At 42.9% G+C, this 19,317-nt stretch overlaps 1 protein-coding gene across 1 annotated transcript; it reads left to right on the top strand.

Annotated features, from left to right (window-relative positions):
• Positions 1-2,312: 2,312 nt before the first annotated feature.
• rwdd3 (RWD domain containing 3) lies at positions 2,313-18,589 on the top strand. The gene is made up of 4 exons (XM_060829947.1): positions 2,313-2,395; positions 7,419-7,903; positions 18,041-18,156; positions 18,272-18,589. Exons 1-4 carry the CDS (start codon positions 2,323-2,325, stop codon positions 18,393-18,395), a joined length of 798 nt encoding a protein of 265 aa, XP_060685930.1. The 5' UTR covers positions 2,313-2,322; the 3' UTR covers positions 18,396-18,589.
• Positions 18,590-19,317: the final 728 nt, after the last annotated feature.

Below are 19,317 nucleotides of genomic sequence, written 5' to 3'. Positions count from 1 at the left end.
CGCAGCAGGTCAGGCAGCATCCAAGGAACAGGAGAAGGGCTTATGGGCTTCCTGAAGAAGGGCTTATGCCCGAAATGTCGAATCTCCTGTTCCTTGGATGCTACCTGACCTGCTGCGCTTTTCCAGCAACACGTTTTCAGTTTTGAAAGTTCTTGCCTAATACTGTCAAAATTGGTGTTAACTTTTATATCTGGTCTGTCCTTTTCCATCTCTATTTTAAAACTTATAGAATTATGGTCACTGTGCTCCTCCACTGACACCTCAGTCACCTCTCTGTTTTATTTCCCAATGGTGAAGTCAAGTTTTGCATCTTCTCTTGTAGGTGCATCCACATCCTGCATCAGAAAATGTTCTTGTACACACTTAACAAATTCTTCTCCATCCAAGCCCTTAACACTATGGCAGTCCCAGTTTATGTTTGGAAAGTTAATCATCAGATCATGCAGTACAGAAGAGGCCTTTTGGCCCATTGAGTCAAAATAATGCTAAATCTACACTAGTCTTATTTTCCAGCAGTAGGCCCAGAGACTTGAATGTTATGACATTTCAAATGCACACTCAAGTAATTTTTTAAAAAGTTCGAAATCCCAGCTCATTCTGACACTGTTACAAGTTCTCTCAAGACCAATGTTGCTTGCAATGAGTATTTATTGAACCGGCCCTAAAGTGGATATCTGCATTGAGTGTACCTCATATTAAACTTCACATGTCTACAGAAAGCTGGTGTCACCTGAGTGTAGAGTCATACATTCACAGAGATGTACAGCACAGAAACAGACCCCTTGGTCCAACCCGTCCATGCCGATCAAATATCGCAACCCAATCTAATCCCACCTGCCAGCACCCTGCCCAAATCCCTCCAAACCCTTCCTATTCATATACCTTTCCAGATGCCTTTTAAATGTTGCAATTGTACTACTTCACCACTTCCTCTGGCAGCTCATTCCATACACTTACCACCTTCTGAGTGAAAAAGTTGCATCTTGGGTCTCTTTTACATCTTTCCCCTCTCATCTTAAACCTATGTCCTCTAGTTCTGGACTCCCCCCCCACCCCAGGGAAAAGACTTTATTTATTTATCCTATCCATGCCCCTCATGATTTTATAAACTTCTATAAGGTCACCCCTCAGCCTCTGATGCTCCAGGGAAAACAGCTCTAGCCTATTCAATCTCTCCCTGTAGCTCCAGTCCTCCAACCTTGGCAACATCTTTGTCAATCTTTTCTGAACCCTTTCAAGTTTCACAACATCTCTCTGATAGGGAGACCAGAATTGCACTCAATATTCCAACAGTGACCTAACCAATGTCCTGTACAGTCGCAACATGACCTCCCAAATTCTGCACTCAATACTCTGACCACTAAAGGACAGAATACCAAACGTCTTCATCACTATCCTATCTACCTGTAACTCCACTTTCAAGGAGCCAGGAACCTATAGTGTTGTATTTCTATCTCAAACACTCTCACAACTTGTGAAAGTATAAGGATAACCCTTTCACAGCTGTAGAAATTCTGACTCACCCAGTGTAACACATCATGGGTGAAAATAATTAATTATAGTTTAAAAATGTCACCCACTGTTTGATACATTTTACACTAGTACATTAGTTTCCCATCTGTTGGATTTGTAAATTGTCCTGTTGAGCGTAGACCTAGGTGGATGGTATTGGGTACAGCCTAAACACCAAGAGCATTTATAATTACTCCAAATTAAATGAACACTGTGGTCTGTTCATACCTAAAATAGAATATATACAGTTCAAAGGGCAACTATCAGATTTAGATGGAGATCTGTGCCCCTCACTGTCATTGTCCCATTGATCAGAGAATAAACATTGGCCACAACATTGAGAAATGCCTGTTTTTTTTCCTTTGAAATCCTGTTGCTGTGGCATTGTTACATCCACCTAAGAGTTCCTTTACAGTGCAGCTAGAGATTCAATTTCACACCAATCGCTGGAGGGCAGGGGGTCTCAGTTGGAGCCCTAAGATAGTTCTGTTTTCCTGGGTGTGAATGTCCCATTGCACGGGAAACATGTTACTGCAGCGTTCTGAAAGGTTTGATACAATCTTGCTGCCTTTTCCCACAAATAAACTTCTCTTGTTGGTGAAGGAGTATTCCAGGCTTTGTGTTTTTTTTTACCTTTTATGAAATTTAGATTCGAGTTCCCCTAATGGACAATACTTGCTCTCTCCCCCCGGCCAGTCCCACAGTATAAACAGCGGCTGCAGCTGCCCCGCCCCACCGCCTGTCAGTGCCTGGAGCCCGGCCAGCGGAAGGACGCTGAAACCTCCACCCCCGGAACTCGCTTCATGCACCATGGCTGCACAGGAGGAAGTGGCTGCTCTGGGAGCCATTTATAGCGACGATTTCCAGCTGTTGTCTGAATCAGGTGAAGATTTGCAGCTCTGCAGGATCTGGGGGTTCAGTTGCTGCAGCTCAGATGTGATATCTCAGAGCCTGCACCTCCTGATCCCTCAGTGAGATTCCTGCAGCTCAGACACTTAGACCCTGGATCTCCTGATCCCTCAGTGAGATTCCTGCAGCTCAAACACTTAGACCCTGGATCTCCTGATCCCTCAGTGAGATTCCTGCAGCTCATACACTTAGATCCTGAATCTCCTGATCCCTCAGTGAGATTCCTGCAGCGCAGACCCTTAGACCCTGGATCTCCTGATCCCTCAGTGAGATTCCTGCAGCTCAGACACTTAGATCCTGAATCTCCTGATCCCTCAGTGAGATTCCTGCAGCTCGGACACTTAGACCCCGGATCTCCTGATCCCTCAACGAGATTCCTGCAGCTCAGACACTTAGACCCTGGATCTCCTGATCCGTCAGTGAGATTCCTGCAGCTCGGACACTTAGACCCTGGATCTCCTGATCCCTCAGTGAGATTCCTGCAGCTCAGATACTTAGATCCTGAATCTCCTGATCCCTCAGTGAGATTCCTGCAGCGCAGACCCTTAGACCCTGGATCTCCTGATCCCTCAGTGAGATTCCTGCAGCTCAGACCCTTAGATCCTGAATCTCCTGATCCCTCAGTGAGATTCCTGCAGCTCGGACACTTAGACCCCGGATCTCCTGATCCCTCAACGAGATTCCTGCAGCTCAGACACTTAGACCCTGGATCTCCTGATCCGTCAGTGAGATTCCTGCAGCTCGGACACTTAGACCCTGGATCTCCTGATCCCTCAGTGAGATTCCTGCAGCTCAGATACTTAGACCCTGGATCATCTGGCCTCTCCTTTTAAATCTTTCCACTCTCAGCTTACAAATATGCCCTCTAGTTTCGAATTCCCCTCCCCCCTCCCCCCACCTGAGGGAAAAGACCCTTACTATTGACCTAGAGAGATTTGATGGGGATCAAAACAATGGCTGTAGTCTTCTTAACAATTAATTGATGAAAATTTCATTTCATCTCGAACTGAAGTGTGACAGTGAACAGGCCGACAGAGATATGATTTGATAATATTCATGTTGAACTTGATGTTGTTACTGAATGTGTACAAGAAATGAAAGGTGATTCAGGCAGGCAGTAAACTGTAGCCCATGTACATTTGGTTATATAACTTAAAGGACATCAATCCACAACAAGTCTGGGAGAGGAGGGTGGTGGTGGAGGGTTGCTCTTCAGATTGGAGGCTTGTGACCAGCGGTGTGCCACTGGCTCAGTGCTGGGTCCAGTGCTTTTTGTCGTTCATGTACGATGTAAACATAAGAGGTATAGTTAGTAAGTTTGCAGATGACACTAAAATTGGAGGTGTAATATACAGTAACGAAGGTTACCTCAGAGTACATTGGGATCTTGATCAGATGGGCCAATGGGTTGAAGAGTGGCAGATGGAGTTTAATTTAGATAAATGCAAGTTGCTGCATTTTGGAAAGGCAAATGAGGGTATGACCTTTACACTTAATGGTAAGGTCTTGGGGAGTGTTGCTGAACAAAGAGACCTTGGAGTGCAGGTTTATAGTTCCTTAAAAGTGGAGTCACAGGTAGATAGGATAATGAAGAAGGCATTTGATATGCTTACTATTATTGGTCAGTGCATTGAGTACTGGAGTTGGTCATGTTGTGGCTGTACAGATCATTGGTTTGGCGTTTTTGGAGTATTGCCTGTAATTCTGGTCTCCCTCCGAGAGGAAGGGTGTCGTGAAACTTGAAATATGGTCTCTGGCTACTGAACTTCTGGTTAGTTACTTTAACAAAACCATTCATTATTTCAAATACTTTGGGGTGGCACAGTGGCTCAATGATTAGCGCCGCTGCCTCACGGTGCCAGGGACCCGGGTTTGATTCCAGCCTCGGGCAATTGTCTGTGTGGAGTTTGCACATTCTCTCCGCGTCTGCGTGGGTTTCCTCCGGGTGCTCTGATTTCCTCCCACAATCCACAGATGTGCAGGTTAGGTGAATTGGCAATGCTGAATTGCCCGTAGTGTTCAGGGATATGTAGGTTAGGTGCGTTAGTCAAGGGTAAATGGAGGGGAATGGGTCTGGGTGGGTTGATATTTTGAGGGTCAGTGTGGACCTGTTGGGCCAAAGGGCCTGTTTCCTCACAGTAGGGATTCTATGACTCTCAGTGAGATTCCTGCTCAGACACATAGACCCTAGATCAGCTGATTCCTCAGTGAAATTCTTGCAGCTCAGACACAGACCCTAGATCATCTGATGCCTTAAGTAATATTCCTTCAGCTCAGACACATGGTTTCAGGATCTCCTGACCCTTCAGTGAGATTCCTGCAGTTTAGACACAGACACTGGATCTCCTAATCTCTCAATGAGATTCCTGCCGCTCAGACATGGAAATCCTGGAGCTCCTGCTCCCCCAGTGAAACTCCAGTATTTCCTACAGCTCGGACATGGAATTATCGAATTGTTGTAAAATACAGATGGCCATTCAGCCTGCCATGTTGGTACTGATTTTCTGCAAGGGTGACTCAGTTAGTTACATACCTTTGTCTTTGCGTTAAAGTGATTATCAAATGTAGTGAATATGATATGGTGCAAAAACCCTTTTCGTACAAGTGGTTCAGGTCTGGAATATATAGCCTGGTAATGTGGTGGAGGCAGTCGATTGAGGTATTTAAGAGGGCGTTGGATGGTTATTTGCTTGAAACAATTTGTAAAGAATTTGGGAAAAGGCAGAGAGAAATATGGTACTAAGTGATAATCCTCATTGGAGAGTCTGTGTGGACACCATGGCAAGTTCAAAGGAAGGGGCACCACACTCAAAATATTAACTCTGATTTCTCTCTTCAGATGCTGCCAGACCCGCTGAGCTTTTCTAGCAATTTCGGTTTTTGTTTCTGATTTTCAGCATCTGCAGTTCTTTTGGTTTTTTTTACAATGGGAAGCATGGCCCCCTTCTGCATCGTAACAAGTCTGTGATTCTGAGAGTTAAAAAGAGGAGAAAGTGAGGTCTGCAGATGCTGGAGGTCAGAGCTGAAAATGTGTTGCTGGAAAAGTGCAGCAGAAGTCCTTCCTGAAGAAGGGCTAATGCCCGAAACGTCGAATCTCCTGTTCCTAGGATGCTGCCTGACAACTGCTGCGCTTTTCCAGTTTCGATTCTGAGAGCGACCCAATTTTCTTTCCCAAGCCACAACTGAATCTGCTTCCGGGACTCAGCATCTTCCAGATCATAACCGCTCACGGAAAAATATTTTTTTCCCAAAGGTTACCATTGCTTCTTTTGTTATAAATAAATAAAAGCAAAATTCTGGAAATGCTCATCAATTTTCTTCAGAATTGTGAACATTATCTGCAGGATTGCTGACTAATTGCAAATTCATCTGTTGGATTCCTCATCCAAAAATTAAGCAGGAATGAACTTGCGTTTATGTATCACTTTCCACCACCTCAGATCACCCATCTCTGGTGCTGGTGTTGCTTTAGCCCTCCTTCACTCGCACAGTTAATTTGGTGTCAGTGTTTCTAGATTAGTGCCATGGGAGATCAATGGCATCACCAATTTCAGAGTATTAATCACATCTTTGTGCCTTCTGGCTGGAATGATAACTTTCAAATGCATTTAGTATGAGTCTTGGCTCAGTGATAGCACTCTCATCTTTGATTAAATAAGATTTGAGGTCAACGCACAGACCTCAGGCCGGAGCCTAGTGTTGAAAATGGCACTTCATTGCAATACTGTGGGAAGTGCTATATTGTTGTAGGTGCTGGCTTTTGAATAAAAGATGTGAAATTGCTCTCTCGGGTGGGTCCCATGACACAGTCTGAAGTTATTTAGGAATCTTAGCACCCAGGTATCCCTCAGCCAGCTTGGCTAGAGGCAGACAATGAGGTCGTATAAGACAAATTTTGTTTTTGGGATCTTATTGTGTATGCCCACACGGCATTTCCTTGCAATGCTATAGTGACTAAAACTGAATGCACTTCCTTGACAATGAAACACTTTTGTAATCCATCTGAAGGTAATGAAAAATGTTTTAAAAAGGCATGTTGGTAGCTGTTAGTAGTTATTCTGAGGATGGCATAGTGGCTCAGTGTTAGCACTGTTGCCTCACAGTGCCAGGGACCCTGGTTCAATCTCAGCCTCGGGTGACTGTGTGGGGTTTGCACATTATCCACGCATGTGTGCGTAGATCTCCTCTGGTGCTCTGGTTTCCTCCCACAGTCCAAAGATGTGCAGGTTGGGTGGATTGGCCATTCTAAATTACTCTTAGTGTGTGAGGATGTGAAGGCTAGGTACTTTAGCTATGTGAAATGCAGAGTTATGGGGATGTGGTGGGTCAGGGTGGGATGCTTTTCAGAGGGTCAGTGTCATTCAGTGGGTTGAATGGTCTGCTTCCTAACTCTATGGATTCTATAATTAGTACATATTTCAAGTTGGTGATATTAACAGATCTTTGTATTCTAATTTAGAATTTAAATGCATCAGTGAAACATCAATACTGGGACAACCCAGTTAATCAGTGATATATTTGCAAATATGACAGGTTGCCTGGTCTTTTAGGTTTGAATTATCGAGGGTTTATGGCTCCACATTTTCTTTGAGCTGTAGGTTGACTATCTTTGATCATTTGGGTCTGTCTTTGTGCAGTTGAGCGTGTTTATGACAGTGGGTTAAAGATACGTGTTTCTGTCTGGGTTTAGGATGTGCTGAAAAAGTTGTAAACTTTTAAAAAGTTACATTTATTTTGGCCTTGTTTTTTGTCAGAATCCTAAGATAGGCTGTCGTGATTGCTTGCGTGATTAATTATTACAAAAACTCCGTTAGCAATCCATCAGCAAGTGCAATGGAGGAAGTAGCTGACCTGAGACAGATTTTGCAAAGCAACTTAATGTTTATTATACTGAGGATTCAGTGCTGACTTTAATTCACTAAACTATGATGCGTTTGTGGAAAAGTTACAATCTCAATGCTAACTCTGCAATGTTGAATTTATTTGATGTGTTACAGAATCCGAGGGGATTACTTTCCAAATCCATACCATCTGTGAACACCATGCAAAGAAAATCCAGTTAAAAGTCACTTTTCATTTATCCCCTGAGTATCCTGTGTGCCTTCCAGACATCTCCATCTGCTCAGATCAGCTCAACCGCAAGCAGTGTTGTGATTTGAAGCTAAGTTTGATGCAATATGCAGGCTCTCTTCTTGGCCAGCCTATGGTTTATGAGTTGATGATGTGGCTCCAGCAGAACTTTAAGGAAGATGCTGACCGTGTCTTAGTGGACCAGACCAGTGAAGGTGATAGTTCACAGCAGCTTTGCAGTGCAGATGGTAGCGTGTGGATGGCACTTTTGCACTTAGATCACATGAGAGCCAAAGCAAAGTACATAAAGAGCATAGAGAAGTGGATTTCTGACCTCAGACTCACTGGAAGACTGATGTTCCTGGGAAAACTCATATTAATTCTTCTGCAGGGAGAGAGGAAAGCTATCAAGGTAGTTATCTTGTTTCTCAGAATTGTGATTTTATTAATCTATCGTGCCTTTTCCATTTCAATAAGTTACGTATTGTGTCTTTAAAAAATGTTCTTTTCATGTTAATCTTCTATCTCTGCTCTCCCAAAGTTCTTGGCTCCGTGCTGCAGTGTAGTTTTAGTTTGCATGCTTTGGTAAGAGCCATAAGAGCCCATTATTCAACAGCAAGGTGTAAGACCATTATTCAACAGCAACATCAGTAATAGGGGACCAGAAATATGTCATTCAGCCCAACGAGTCTGCTGAGCTGTTCAGTGAGATCATGCTTGATCTAATAATCCTTAACTCCACTTGCATAAATTCACAACCCTCAGCGAGATAAAATTTGTTTTCCTCTCTGTCTTAAATGGGAGACTTCTTACACTGAAATTATGCATTCTGGTCCTAGACTCTCTCACAAGGGGAAATAGCCTGTCCGCATCTACCCTTCGAGCCTTCTAGAATGTTGCTTGGCTTCAATTAGGTTGCCTGTCTTTCCCTTTGGACTCCAATGAGTACAGACCCAACTTACTTCACCTCTTATCATCAGAAAAGCCCCTCATACATGCGATCAATCTTGTGAGCTTTTCTGGATTGCCTCAAATAAATCTTTCCTTTGATAACAGGACCAAAACTTAGTGTTCTAGGTGTTGGCTGATCATGTCTTATATAATATTACAAGGCTTCTCTGCTTTTACATACCACCCTCTTTGAACTAAGGGCCAACATTCCAATTGCTTTCTCCATTATATGCTAAACTTGAACGTTAGCTTTTTGATATCATGCATGAGGACCCCAAAATGCCTCTGTTGGATAGCTATCTGCAATCTTCCTTTATTTACATAATATTTAACTCCTCTAATCATCCTAAAATGTGCACATTTTTCTACATTAGACTTTAGCCTGTCAATTTGTTTTCCACTCACTTAATGTATTTCTATCTGACTACAAACTCTCTGTGTCTCCTCACCACTTGCTTCTCCATCTATTGTGGTATCACCTGCAAACTTGGTTAGGTTACATTCACTTCCATCACCTACGTCAGGAATATAAGTTGTAAATAATTGTAACCTGGGGAGTGATCCCTATAACACTTCACTAGTTACAGGTTGCCATCCTGAAAGTGCCCCTCTTATCCCAAGTCTTTGTCTTTTATTAGTTAGGAAAATGCTCCCAACAGTTCCTACCTTGTTAAGTAGTGTTATGTGTGATAACTTATCAAAAGTATTTTGGAAATCCAAACTGGTTAGATTTACTAGTTTCCCAAGATAAAGTCTGCTTTCTAACATCTCGAACAATTCTAAAAGATTTATCAGTCATAATTTTCTGTTTATGACTCTGCTTGATTATGTTTTGAATTTAGAACATAGAACAATACAGTGCAGAACAGGCCCTTCAGCCCTTAATGTTGTGCCGACCCGTGAACTATTCTAGGCTCGGCCCCCTACACTCTCCCAAAATCATCTATGTGCTTATCTAAGGATTGTTTAAATCTCCCTACTGTGGCTGAGTTGACTACATTAGCAGGTCGGGCATTCCAAGCCCTACTAAATGCTTTGGTAGAATATCATTTATAGTAGTCACTAATATTTTCCTATGACAGACGCTAAGCTAACTGACCTAGAGCCACTTGTTTCTCATCTCTCTTTTTGAATAGCAGTGTTACATTTGCAGTTTTCAATCTTCTGCGATTTTCCAGAATCTAACGAGTTTCGGAAAATCATTGCCATTGTACCCACCATCTCTGCAGCTAGTTCCTTTGATCTCCTGGGATTAGGCCCAGGGAGCCCTGCACATTCCCCTGCACTGCATGACTACGCTTACAGCTGCTCCAAGGTTCCATGCATAACAATCAGCCTTCGACATCCCGATCTTGGTTCTGGAATTTTCTGCTGTGCACGGATCTTGGAGGCCCACATAGCCGGAAAGAAAACTATTGGCTTTAGCCTTATTTGTTTCCCTGGTTTCATTTTCCGTGTAGTGTTAGTTATTGCACTTATTTCCAGCCTGGCTTTTTCCCCTTAACTGTTTAGCCTTTTGGATTCTCTAAGTGTCTAACACAATGACTGATGCACAATATTTATTCATCTGCCCTGCTATTTCTTGATTCCCCATTCTTATTTCCCCAGCCACACTCTCTAAGAGGCCTATGTCCACTTTGCCTCTCTGTTCCTTTTGTATTTTAAAAACATCTATTATTCATTTTGTATTACTTGCTAGTTTACCCTCCTAGTTTATTTTTTCCCACTTTATTATTTTTATGATGATCCCTTGTTGGTTTTTATAATTTTCTCAGTCCTCAATGTTGCCACTACTCTTTGTCACATTGTATGCTTTTTCTTTCAATTTAATACTATCCGCAACTTCCTTCGTTAATCATGGTTGTTTATTCCCTTGCTCGAATTCTTTCTCACTAGGATGTAGTGAGAAATGGATGAACTGCAAGTATATTGCAATAGGTGAACTGTTTTCTTAAACACAACCATTGTTTGTCAACTGTCTTTGCTGCTAAACTTCTTTCCCAGTCCATTCCAGCCAAGACTGCCGTCATTCTTTTGAGATTACCCTTATTCAAGTTTAGCACAATTGTTTTTGACCCCAGTTTCTCACTCTCAAACTGAATGCACAAATCTATCTTATTATAATCATTGTTTTCTTGAGCATCTTTTACTCTGAGATTATTTATTAAGCCTGCTTTATTATATGTCAGTAGATCCAAAATAGCATAATCCCTGATTATTCAAAACATATTGTTCGATAAGGTTTTCCTGAATACTCTTCCTTGTGGCTACCTTTGCCAATTTGATTTTCCCAATCTATATGAAGATTAAAGTCATACATGATTAATGAGTTTTTAAAAATAATACATGGCCTCATTATCTCCGATTTATTCTCTGTCCCACATTTAGCTACTGTTAGGGGGTCTATAGATCAGTGTTCCCTCTAATTTTCTTACTGACCACAGGGACCTCTGAGCCACATGCATGGCAGCGACTTCCGGAAGTAGTCTCTAATTCCTGTGTGCAGAACATTAGAGCAACGCAGCTTAGAGGGAACACTACTAGAGACTGCTCCCACTAGTGCCTCTCGCCCTTGTTATTTCTTTCCGTAAACCCTTGACTTTCAATCCAGATCATCTCTTGCTGTTATACTAATTCCGTACTGTACTAACTAAGCCACCCGACCACCCTTTTCTTCCTGTCTGCATTTTCAAGAATTCACAGACCCCTAAATATTCAGTTCCCAGATTTGATTGCCTCGTAAAAAAGTCTCAGTAATGACCATAAGATCATACCTGTTAACTTTTACTTCTGCCATTTACTCATTTATTTTGTCCTGAATACTACATTTAATACAGTCCTTTCACTAATTTTTTTCCTACTTTGATCCTGTTTATAAATAGGGCATCATTTATATTTGTGCACTCTGTCCCTTATAGTTACTGAAACAAATGTCCTCCTTTGCTGCCAAAATCTTTTGCTTTGTCAAATCCCCTCTTCAGGACTCTCACTTCCATCTCTGTTTAGTTTAAAGCTCTCTATACAGCCCTTGTTATTCGTTTCACCAGGACTCTGGTCCCATTACAATATAAGTGACACCCATGATGCCAAAATATTTCCCTTCTATCCAGTACTGGTGCCAGTGCCCCATGAATTGAAATCATTTCCTCACTCGTCAATCTTTGAGCCATGCACTAAATTTCTTGACTTTATTTACCACATGTCAGTTTGCCTGTGGCGCAGGTAGTTAGCCTGAGATCATTATTTTGGAGGCTGTCCTGTTTAGTTTGGCTCCTAACTGTTCAAAGTCTTTCAGAACTACCTACTTGTCCTCTAAATGTCATTAGTATCAATGGGGATGATGACAACTGGATCGCTCCCTTGCCTCTCCAAGTTCCTGTCCAACCCTGAGGCGATGCCCTTAACCATGCCTCTGGGCAGGCAACACAACATGGTAAAAACAATGACTGCAGATGCTGGAAACCAGATTCTGGATTAGTGGTGCTGGAAGAGCATAGCAGTTCAGGCAGAATCCGAGGAGCAGTAAAATCGATGTTTCGGGCAAAAGCCCTTCATCAGGAATAAAGGCAGTGAGCCTGAAGCGTGGAGAGATAAGCTAGAGGAGGGTGGGGGTGGGGAGAAAGTAGCATAGAGTACAATAGGTGAGTGGGGGAGGGGATGAAGGTGATAGGTCAAGGAGGAGGGTGGAGTAGATAGGTGGAAAAGAAGATAGGCTGGTAGGACAAGTCGTTGGGACAGTGCTGAGCTGGAAGTTTGGAACTAGGGTGAGGTGGGGGAAGGGGAAATGAGGAAACTGTTGAAGTCCACATTGATGCCATGGGGTTGAAGTGTTCCAAGGTGGAAGATGAGGCGTTCTTCCTCCAGGCGTCTGGTGGTGAGGGAGCGGCGGTGAAGGAGACCCAGGACCTCCATGTCCTCGGCAGAGTGGGAGGGAGTTGACATGTTGGGCCCAGGGCGGTGTGGTTGATTGGTGCGGGTATCCCGGAGATGTTCCCTAAAGCGCTCTGCTAGGAGGCGTCCAGTCTCCCCAATGTAGAGGAGACCGCATCGGGAGCAATGGATACAATAAATGATATTGGTGGATGTGCACGTAAAACTTTGATAGATGTCGAAGGCTCCTTTAGGGCCTTGGATGGAGGTGAGGGAGGAGGTTGGGCGCAGGTTTTGCAATTCCTATGGTGGCAGGGGAAGGTGCCAGGATGGGAGGGTGGGTTGTAGAGGGGCGTGGACCTGACCAGGTAGTCACGGAAGGAACGGTCTTTGCGGAAGGTGGAAAGGGGTGGGGAGGGAAATATATCCCTGGTGGTGGGGTCTTTTTGGAGGTGGCGGAAATGTCGGCGGATGATTTGGTTTATGCGAAGGTTGGTAGGGTGGAAGGTGAGCACCAGGGGCATTCTGTCCTTGTTACGGTTGGAGGGGTGGGGTCTGAGGGCGGAGGTAAGGGATGTGGACGAGATGCGTTGGAGGGCATCTTTAACTACGTGGGAAGGGAATTTGCAGTCTCTAAAGAAGGAGGCCATCTGCTGTGTTCTTTGGTGGAACTGGTCCTCCTGGGAGCAGATACGGCGGCAGCAGAGGAATTGGGAATATGGGATGGCATTGTTGCAAGAGGTAGGGTGGGAAGAGGTGGCAACACAACTTCCATAACCAACTTAAACGCCGACTGTAAATAGCATCTATCTCCCTAAATACACTGTCCCTTACAACTACTAAGTCCCAGTTCCCTCCCCATTGCTGAATGCCTTCCTGTTACAAAAGTGTGTGGTCAGTTTGCTCATCCACCTCACTCTCATTCACTCAGCTTGCAAGAACTTGGTACCTGTTGGACATTTGTAGATGCTGAGACCCTTTGCAAGCTACCCCTCAATTCTACATAGCTGCCTCACTGGCAGGTCTTGACACTGATATCCAGCTCAAACCTATCTTCTTTTCCACCTATCCACTCCACCCTCCTCCTTGACCTATCACCTTCATCCCCTCCCCCACTCACCTGTTGTACTCTATGCTACTTTCTCCCCACCCCCACCCTCCAGCTCAAATGCCTCAGCTGAGGGGTGTGACCACTTACTGTAGTTACCAGTCCAGGACCCTTTCCCGTTCCCTGGCATGATGTAATGTGTGCATCCCTGACTCCAGTTCCTCAGCTCAGATCCAACATTGGTTCAGTGCAAGCATGTGGAAGTGAGTACAGGTCTTGGCATCCCTTGCACAAGTTGACCAACAGATTTGGCAAATTTTATTTTAACAAGTCCTTTAAGAATCAGTACAAAAAAAACCCTCAAATCCTGTGATGTTTGCTGGATTAATCTGTCCAATTATTATAGTTTGTAAATGTATTTACCTCAGCGTAAATATACTTATTGTTCAATTGAAGGGTTACACAAAATATCAACAGTTGATTCAATTTCTCCTCAAATACCGCAATCTCTGCAAGTCTGGATTGTCAGTTGAGATTGAGAATGAGAAGGCTCTCTACCAGTATGTTTTATTTAAGGCAAAGTTGCATTATTATTTCAGTGATTTATGCTGTAATTAAAGTTTAACAGTGATGTATATGCCCCCTGAATTACACTTCTATTACTTAGCATGTGTTTTTATATTATGTTGTGGATCTCCTGATTATCCCATTATTTGATTAATCGGCACATTCCTGGTCCCATAGGTTCCAAACACTAAAACGTTTTTTGTACTTTGAGAAGATTCACTAATATGATGATAAGCATCTATCTTGGACTGCCTCTCTTCCTTTAGCTCAAAGGTGCCTGACATTACGATCATAAGACATAGCAGTGGAAGTAAGGCCATTCGGCCCATCGAGTCCACTCCACCATTCAATCATGGCTGATGGGCATTTCAACTCCACTTATCCACACTCTCCCCGCTACCCTTAATTCCTTGCAAGATAAAGGATTTATCAATCTCTGCCTTGAAGACATTTAATGTTCTGGCCACCATTGCGCTCCATGTCAATGAATTCCACAGGCCCACCACTCCCTGGCTGAAGAAATGCCTCACTTCTGTTCAAAATTGACACCCTCTAATTCTAAGGCTGTGCCCACAGGTCCTAGTCTCCCTGCATAATGGAAACAACTTCCCGGCGTCCACCCTTTCTAAGCCATGCATTATCTGGTAAGTTTCCATTAGATCTCTCCTCAACCTTCTAAGCTCTAAATGAATACAATCCCAGGATCCTGAGCCGTTCATCGTATGTTAGGCCTACCATTCCCGGGATCCTCCGAGTGAATTTCTGCTGGACATGCTCAGTGCCAGTATGCCCTTCCTAAGGTGTGGGGCCCAAATTTGGACACAGTATTCTAAATGGGGCCTAACTAGAGCGTTATAAAGTCCCAGAAGCACATCGCTGTTTTTATATTCCAACAGTCTTGAGATAAATGACAACATTACATTCGTTTTCTTAATCATGGACTCAACCTGCAAGTTAACCTTTAGAGAATCCTGGACGAACACTCCCAGATCTCTTTGTACTTTGGCTTTAAGAATTTTCTCATCGCTTACAAAATAGTCCATGCCTATATTCTTTTTTCCAAAGTGCAAGACCTCGCATTTACTCACATTGAATTTCATCAGCCATTTCCTGGACCACTCTCCTAAACTGTCTAAACTTTTCTGCATCCTCTCCACCTAACTCCATATAATCGGCAAACTTCACCAGAATGCCCCCGGTCCCTTCATTCAGATTATTAATATAAAAAGTGAACAGCTGTGGCCCCAACACTGAACCTTGTGGGACATCATTTGTCACTGGCTGCCATTCCAAAAAAAAGAACCTTTTATCCCAACTCTCTGCCTTCTGTCAGATAGCCAATCCTTAATCCTTGCCAGTAGCTCATCTTGAACATCATGGGCCCTCACCTTATTCAGCAGCCTCCCGTGAGGCATATTATCAAAGGCCTTTTCAAAATCTAGATAGATAACATCCACTGGGTTTCCTTGATCTAACCTACTTGTTACCTCTTCAAAGAATTCTGACAGGTTTGTCAGGAACAACCTCCCCTTACTAAATCCATGCTGACTTGTTCTAATCCAACTTTGCACTTCCAAGAATTTAGGAATCTTATCCTTAACAATGGATTCCAGAATTTTACCTACACTCGAGGTTAGGTTAATCGGCCTGTAATTTTCCATCTTTTGTCTTGATCCTTTTTTGAACTACGGGGTTACAACAGTGATTTTCCAATCATCTGGGACTTTCCCTGACTCCAGATATTTTTGAAAGATCAGTCAGTGCCTCCACTATTTCCTCAGCCACCCCTCTCAGAACTCTAGGATGTAGCCCATCCAGGCCAGGAGATTATCAATTTTTAAACCTTTTAGCTTTTCTAGCACTTTCTCTTTTGTAATGGCTACCACACTCAACTCTGCCCCCTGACTCACCTTAATTGTTGGGATATTACTCATGTCTTCCACTGTGAAGACTGATACAAAGTACTTATTAAGTTCATCAGCTATTTCCTTATCTCCTGTTACTAGCCTTCCTGCATCAATTTGGAGCAGCCCAATGTCTATTTTTGCTTTTCGTTTGTTTCTTATGTATTGAAAGAAACTTTTACTATCATTTCTAATATTACTGGCTAGCTTACCTTTATATTTGATTCTCCTTTCTCTCTTTGTTATCCTCTGTTTGTTTTTGTAGTCTTGCCAATTTTCTGATTTCCCAGTGCTCTTGACCACTTTATTGGGACTCTGTTTTTCCGTGTTGCATTTCCTGACTTCCTTTGTTAGCCATGGCTGTCTGCTTTTCACTCCCACCGCCAACACTGGATAATCTTCCTTTTCTTTGGGATGAACCTCTGTACTGTGTACTCAATTACACCCAGAAACTCCTGCCAGAAACCCTTTCCCACTAGGCTCTGCTTCCAGTTGATTTTTGTCAGTTTCTCTCTCATGCCCCTGTAATTACCTTTATTTAACTGTAACACTATTACATCCAATTTTACCTTCTTTCTTTTGAACTGCAGACTGAACTGTACCATATTATGATCGCTGCCTCCTAAGTTTTCCCTTACTTTCAGATCTTTTATAAAGTCTGGCTCATTACATAGCACTAAGTCCATAACTGCTCCTTTGTGGGCTCCATCACAAGTTGTTCCAAAAAGCCATCCTGTAAGCATTCCATAAATTCCCTTTCTTTGGATCTACCGGCAACATTATTCACCCAGTCCACCTACATGTTGAAGTCCCGCATGATCACCATGACCTTGTCTTTCTGACATGCCCTATCTATTTCCTGGTACATCTTGAACCCCTGGTCCTGCCCACTGCTGGGAGTTCTGTACATAACTCCCATTATGGTTTGTTTGCCTTTGTGGTTCCTCAACTCCACCCACACATAATCCACATCCTCTGACCCTATGTCATTCAATGCCATAGATTTAATTTCATTCTTAACTAACAAGACAACCTCGCTCCCTCTGCCCACCTCCCTGTCTTTTCAATAAGTTATAAATCCTTGGATGTTTAACTGCCAGTCCTGAACCTCCTGCAGCCACGTCTCTGTGATGCCCACCACATCATAATCATTCATGATGATTTGTGCTGTTAATTCATCAACTTTGCTACAAATACTACGAGCATTCAAGTAGAGTGCCTTAATGCTAACTTTCTTATCATTATTAGAGATATTGGAAATCATAAGATGTCCTAAGTTATCCTTCCTTTTTGCTGCATTCCTAGTCTGCCTCGAACTTAAAACCACCTGCTAATCTGCTGTTTATCTTTCCATCTATCTCCATATTCCCTATTGCTTTCCCTCTCCCTTCCCCGCTTGACTCAGAACTTTAAAGTCCTACTGACCACCTTATTTATCCTTTTCGTTAGAACACTGGTTCCAGATCAGTTCAAGTGGAGACCCGTCCCAACGGTACAGAGCCCTGTGGGTTCCAAAATTGATGCCAATGCCTCATGAAATGGAATCCCTCTTTCCCACACCGATCCCTTAGCCACGTGTTTACTTCCCAAACTTTCTTAGAACACACCTACTTAAATAGCCATGATTTGGAGATGCCGGTGTTGGATTGGGGTGTACAAAGTTAAAAATCACACAACACCAAGGTTATAGTCCAACAGGTGTGCTTCCAATTAAACCTATTGGACTATAACCTTGGTGTTGTGTGATTTTTAACTAACTACTTAAATAGCAATCACTTGCCTTCCCAACAGCCTCCCTGCTCTGACCTCACCTCTGCCCAGTCCCTACCACTCCCTGCTGTAAAAAAAGATCCCTTTGCTGCTGGCACCAGTTCACGTGAAAAGATCAGGGATCAAGTTGGAGACTTCCTTGCATCTTAGATTAAGCTATGCACCCTGCTTAAAGTTGCTGAATTAAGGGAAAATTTACAAGATATATTTTTCCTTAACGAATTCTCAATTCAGTGGTGATAGAGACGAGCATGCACGATAAAGATCAACTCAAGATTGTTAGATGTGGTTCCATCTGCTTTTCAATTAAAAATTATCTGGTGAACGCCATGAGTTGGGACAATGCACCACAATCCAGCTGTTTCTGAAATTGAATTGCTCAAAAATCATCAGCTTTGTGCACTTAACTTGTGTGTCCTTTTGATGTTAAAATGGAAAGGACTATCTAGTGCTCCAGAAAACCTCCAAGGTGGATGTGGACTCCAGTGGAAGGAAATGCAAAGAAAAGATGCTAAGTGTTCTGTGTGAAGTAAAGCTTCAAGCAGGGCAGCTCAGGTAAAGCTCATCAAATAGACATCGCATTCCAGCATGTCAGAGTAGATTAATTGTTTCATTCTGAATATTGGATGAGAAGTACTGATTTTAATAAAAAAAATTATTTCCCTTTCAGGCTTACAAGCTTTGCTGTGAAAGAGTTTACATCAGGGGCTGAGTTGCATCAAGAATTTGAAGCGCTGGGCTTGTCAGGCTTGTATGACAAGTTTGTAAGATTTTCAAAGATTCCTGCAACCTGACTTGATGGATGAGTATAAAAGCACACAACTGTGACTTTGTGAGGCAAATAGAATTTCAATAGGACTTAGTCTCACTGAATACAACCAATATTTAAGTGATGTTTGACAACCATTCAAACCCATGAAACATGGACAGGTAAATCTTTGCAAGAAATCTTCAAAAAATGTTGAATGCGTTTTTTTGTTTGAATTTGTTAATAAAATGATGGGTTTAAATGTGTACTTTGTATGGCTATTCTGTAATGTACATTGAATTGATATTCTGAAATGTTTAGCTTTAAGATTGCAGTTCGGTCAATTATTAAACTGCTCCTGCACAGAAAAGGAAGTGCATTTGACAATTCTGGAAAATGTTTGATAGAAACCTGGGAGCAGGAGTACGCCATTCTGCCCATCGAGCGTGCTCCACCATTCAGCAACATCTGGCTTTGATCTTTGAGTCGTCATTGTCTGTAGGTTTAGTACCAGAGGACTGGAGGATTGCAAATGTTGTGCCCTGTTCAAGAAGGACAGTAGAGATGACCCAGACAATTATAGACCAGTGAGCCTTACTTCTGTTGTAGGAAAAGTTTTGGAAAGGATTATAAGAGATAGGATTTATAATCATCTCGCAAGCAACAATTTGATTCAAGGTTTGTGTGAAGATTTGTAGCTCGGGTGCTCGTTGTTGTGGTTCTGTTCGCCGAGCTGGAAGTTTTTGTTGCAAACGTTTCGTCCCCTGGCTAGGCGACATCATCAGTGCTCTGGAGCCTCCTGCGAAGCGCTTCTTTGATGTTTCTTCCGGTATTTATAGTGGTCTGTCCTTGCCGCTTCCGGGTGTCTAGGGAATTCCTAGAGGCATGGCATTCATCCACAAACTCCATCAACAAACACATCGACCTGGACCCAATATACCAACCACTACAGCGGACAGCTAAAACTG

The sequence above is a fragment of the Hemiscyllium ocellatum genome, chromosome 9 (assembly GCF_020745735.1).
Source record: "Hemiscyllium ocellatum isolate sHemOce1 chromosome 9, sHemOce1.pat.X.cur, whole genome shotgun sequence".
In the NCBI taxonomy this organism is placed as follows: Eukaryota; Metazoa; Chordata; class Chondrichthyes; order Orectolobiformes; family Hemiscylliidae; genus Hemiscyllium; species Hemiscyllium ocellatum.
Note: the sequence above shows the minus strand (reverse complement) of the source record. Positions and strands in the feature narration are given on the sequence as shown.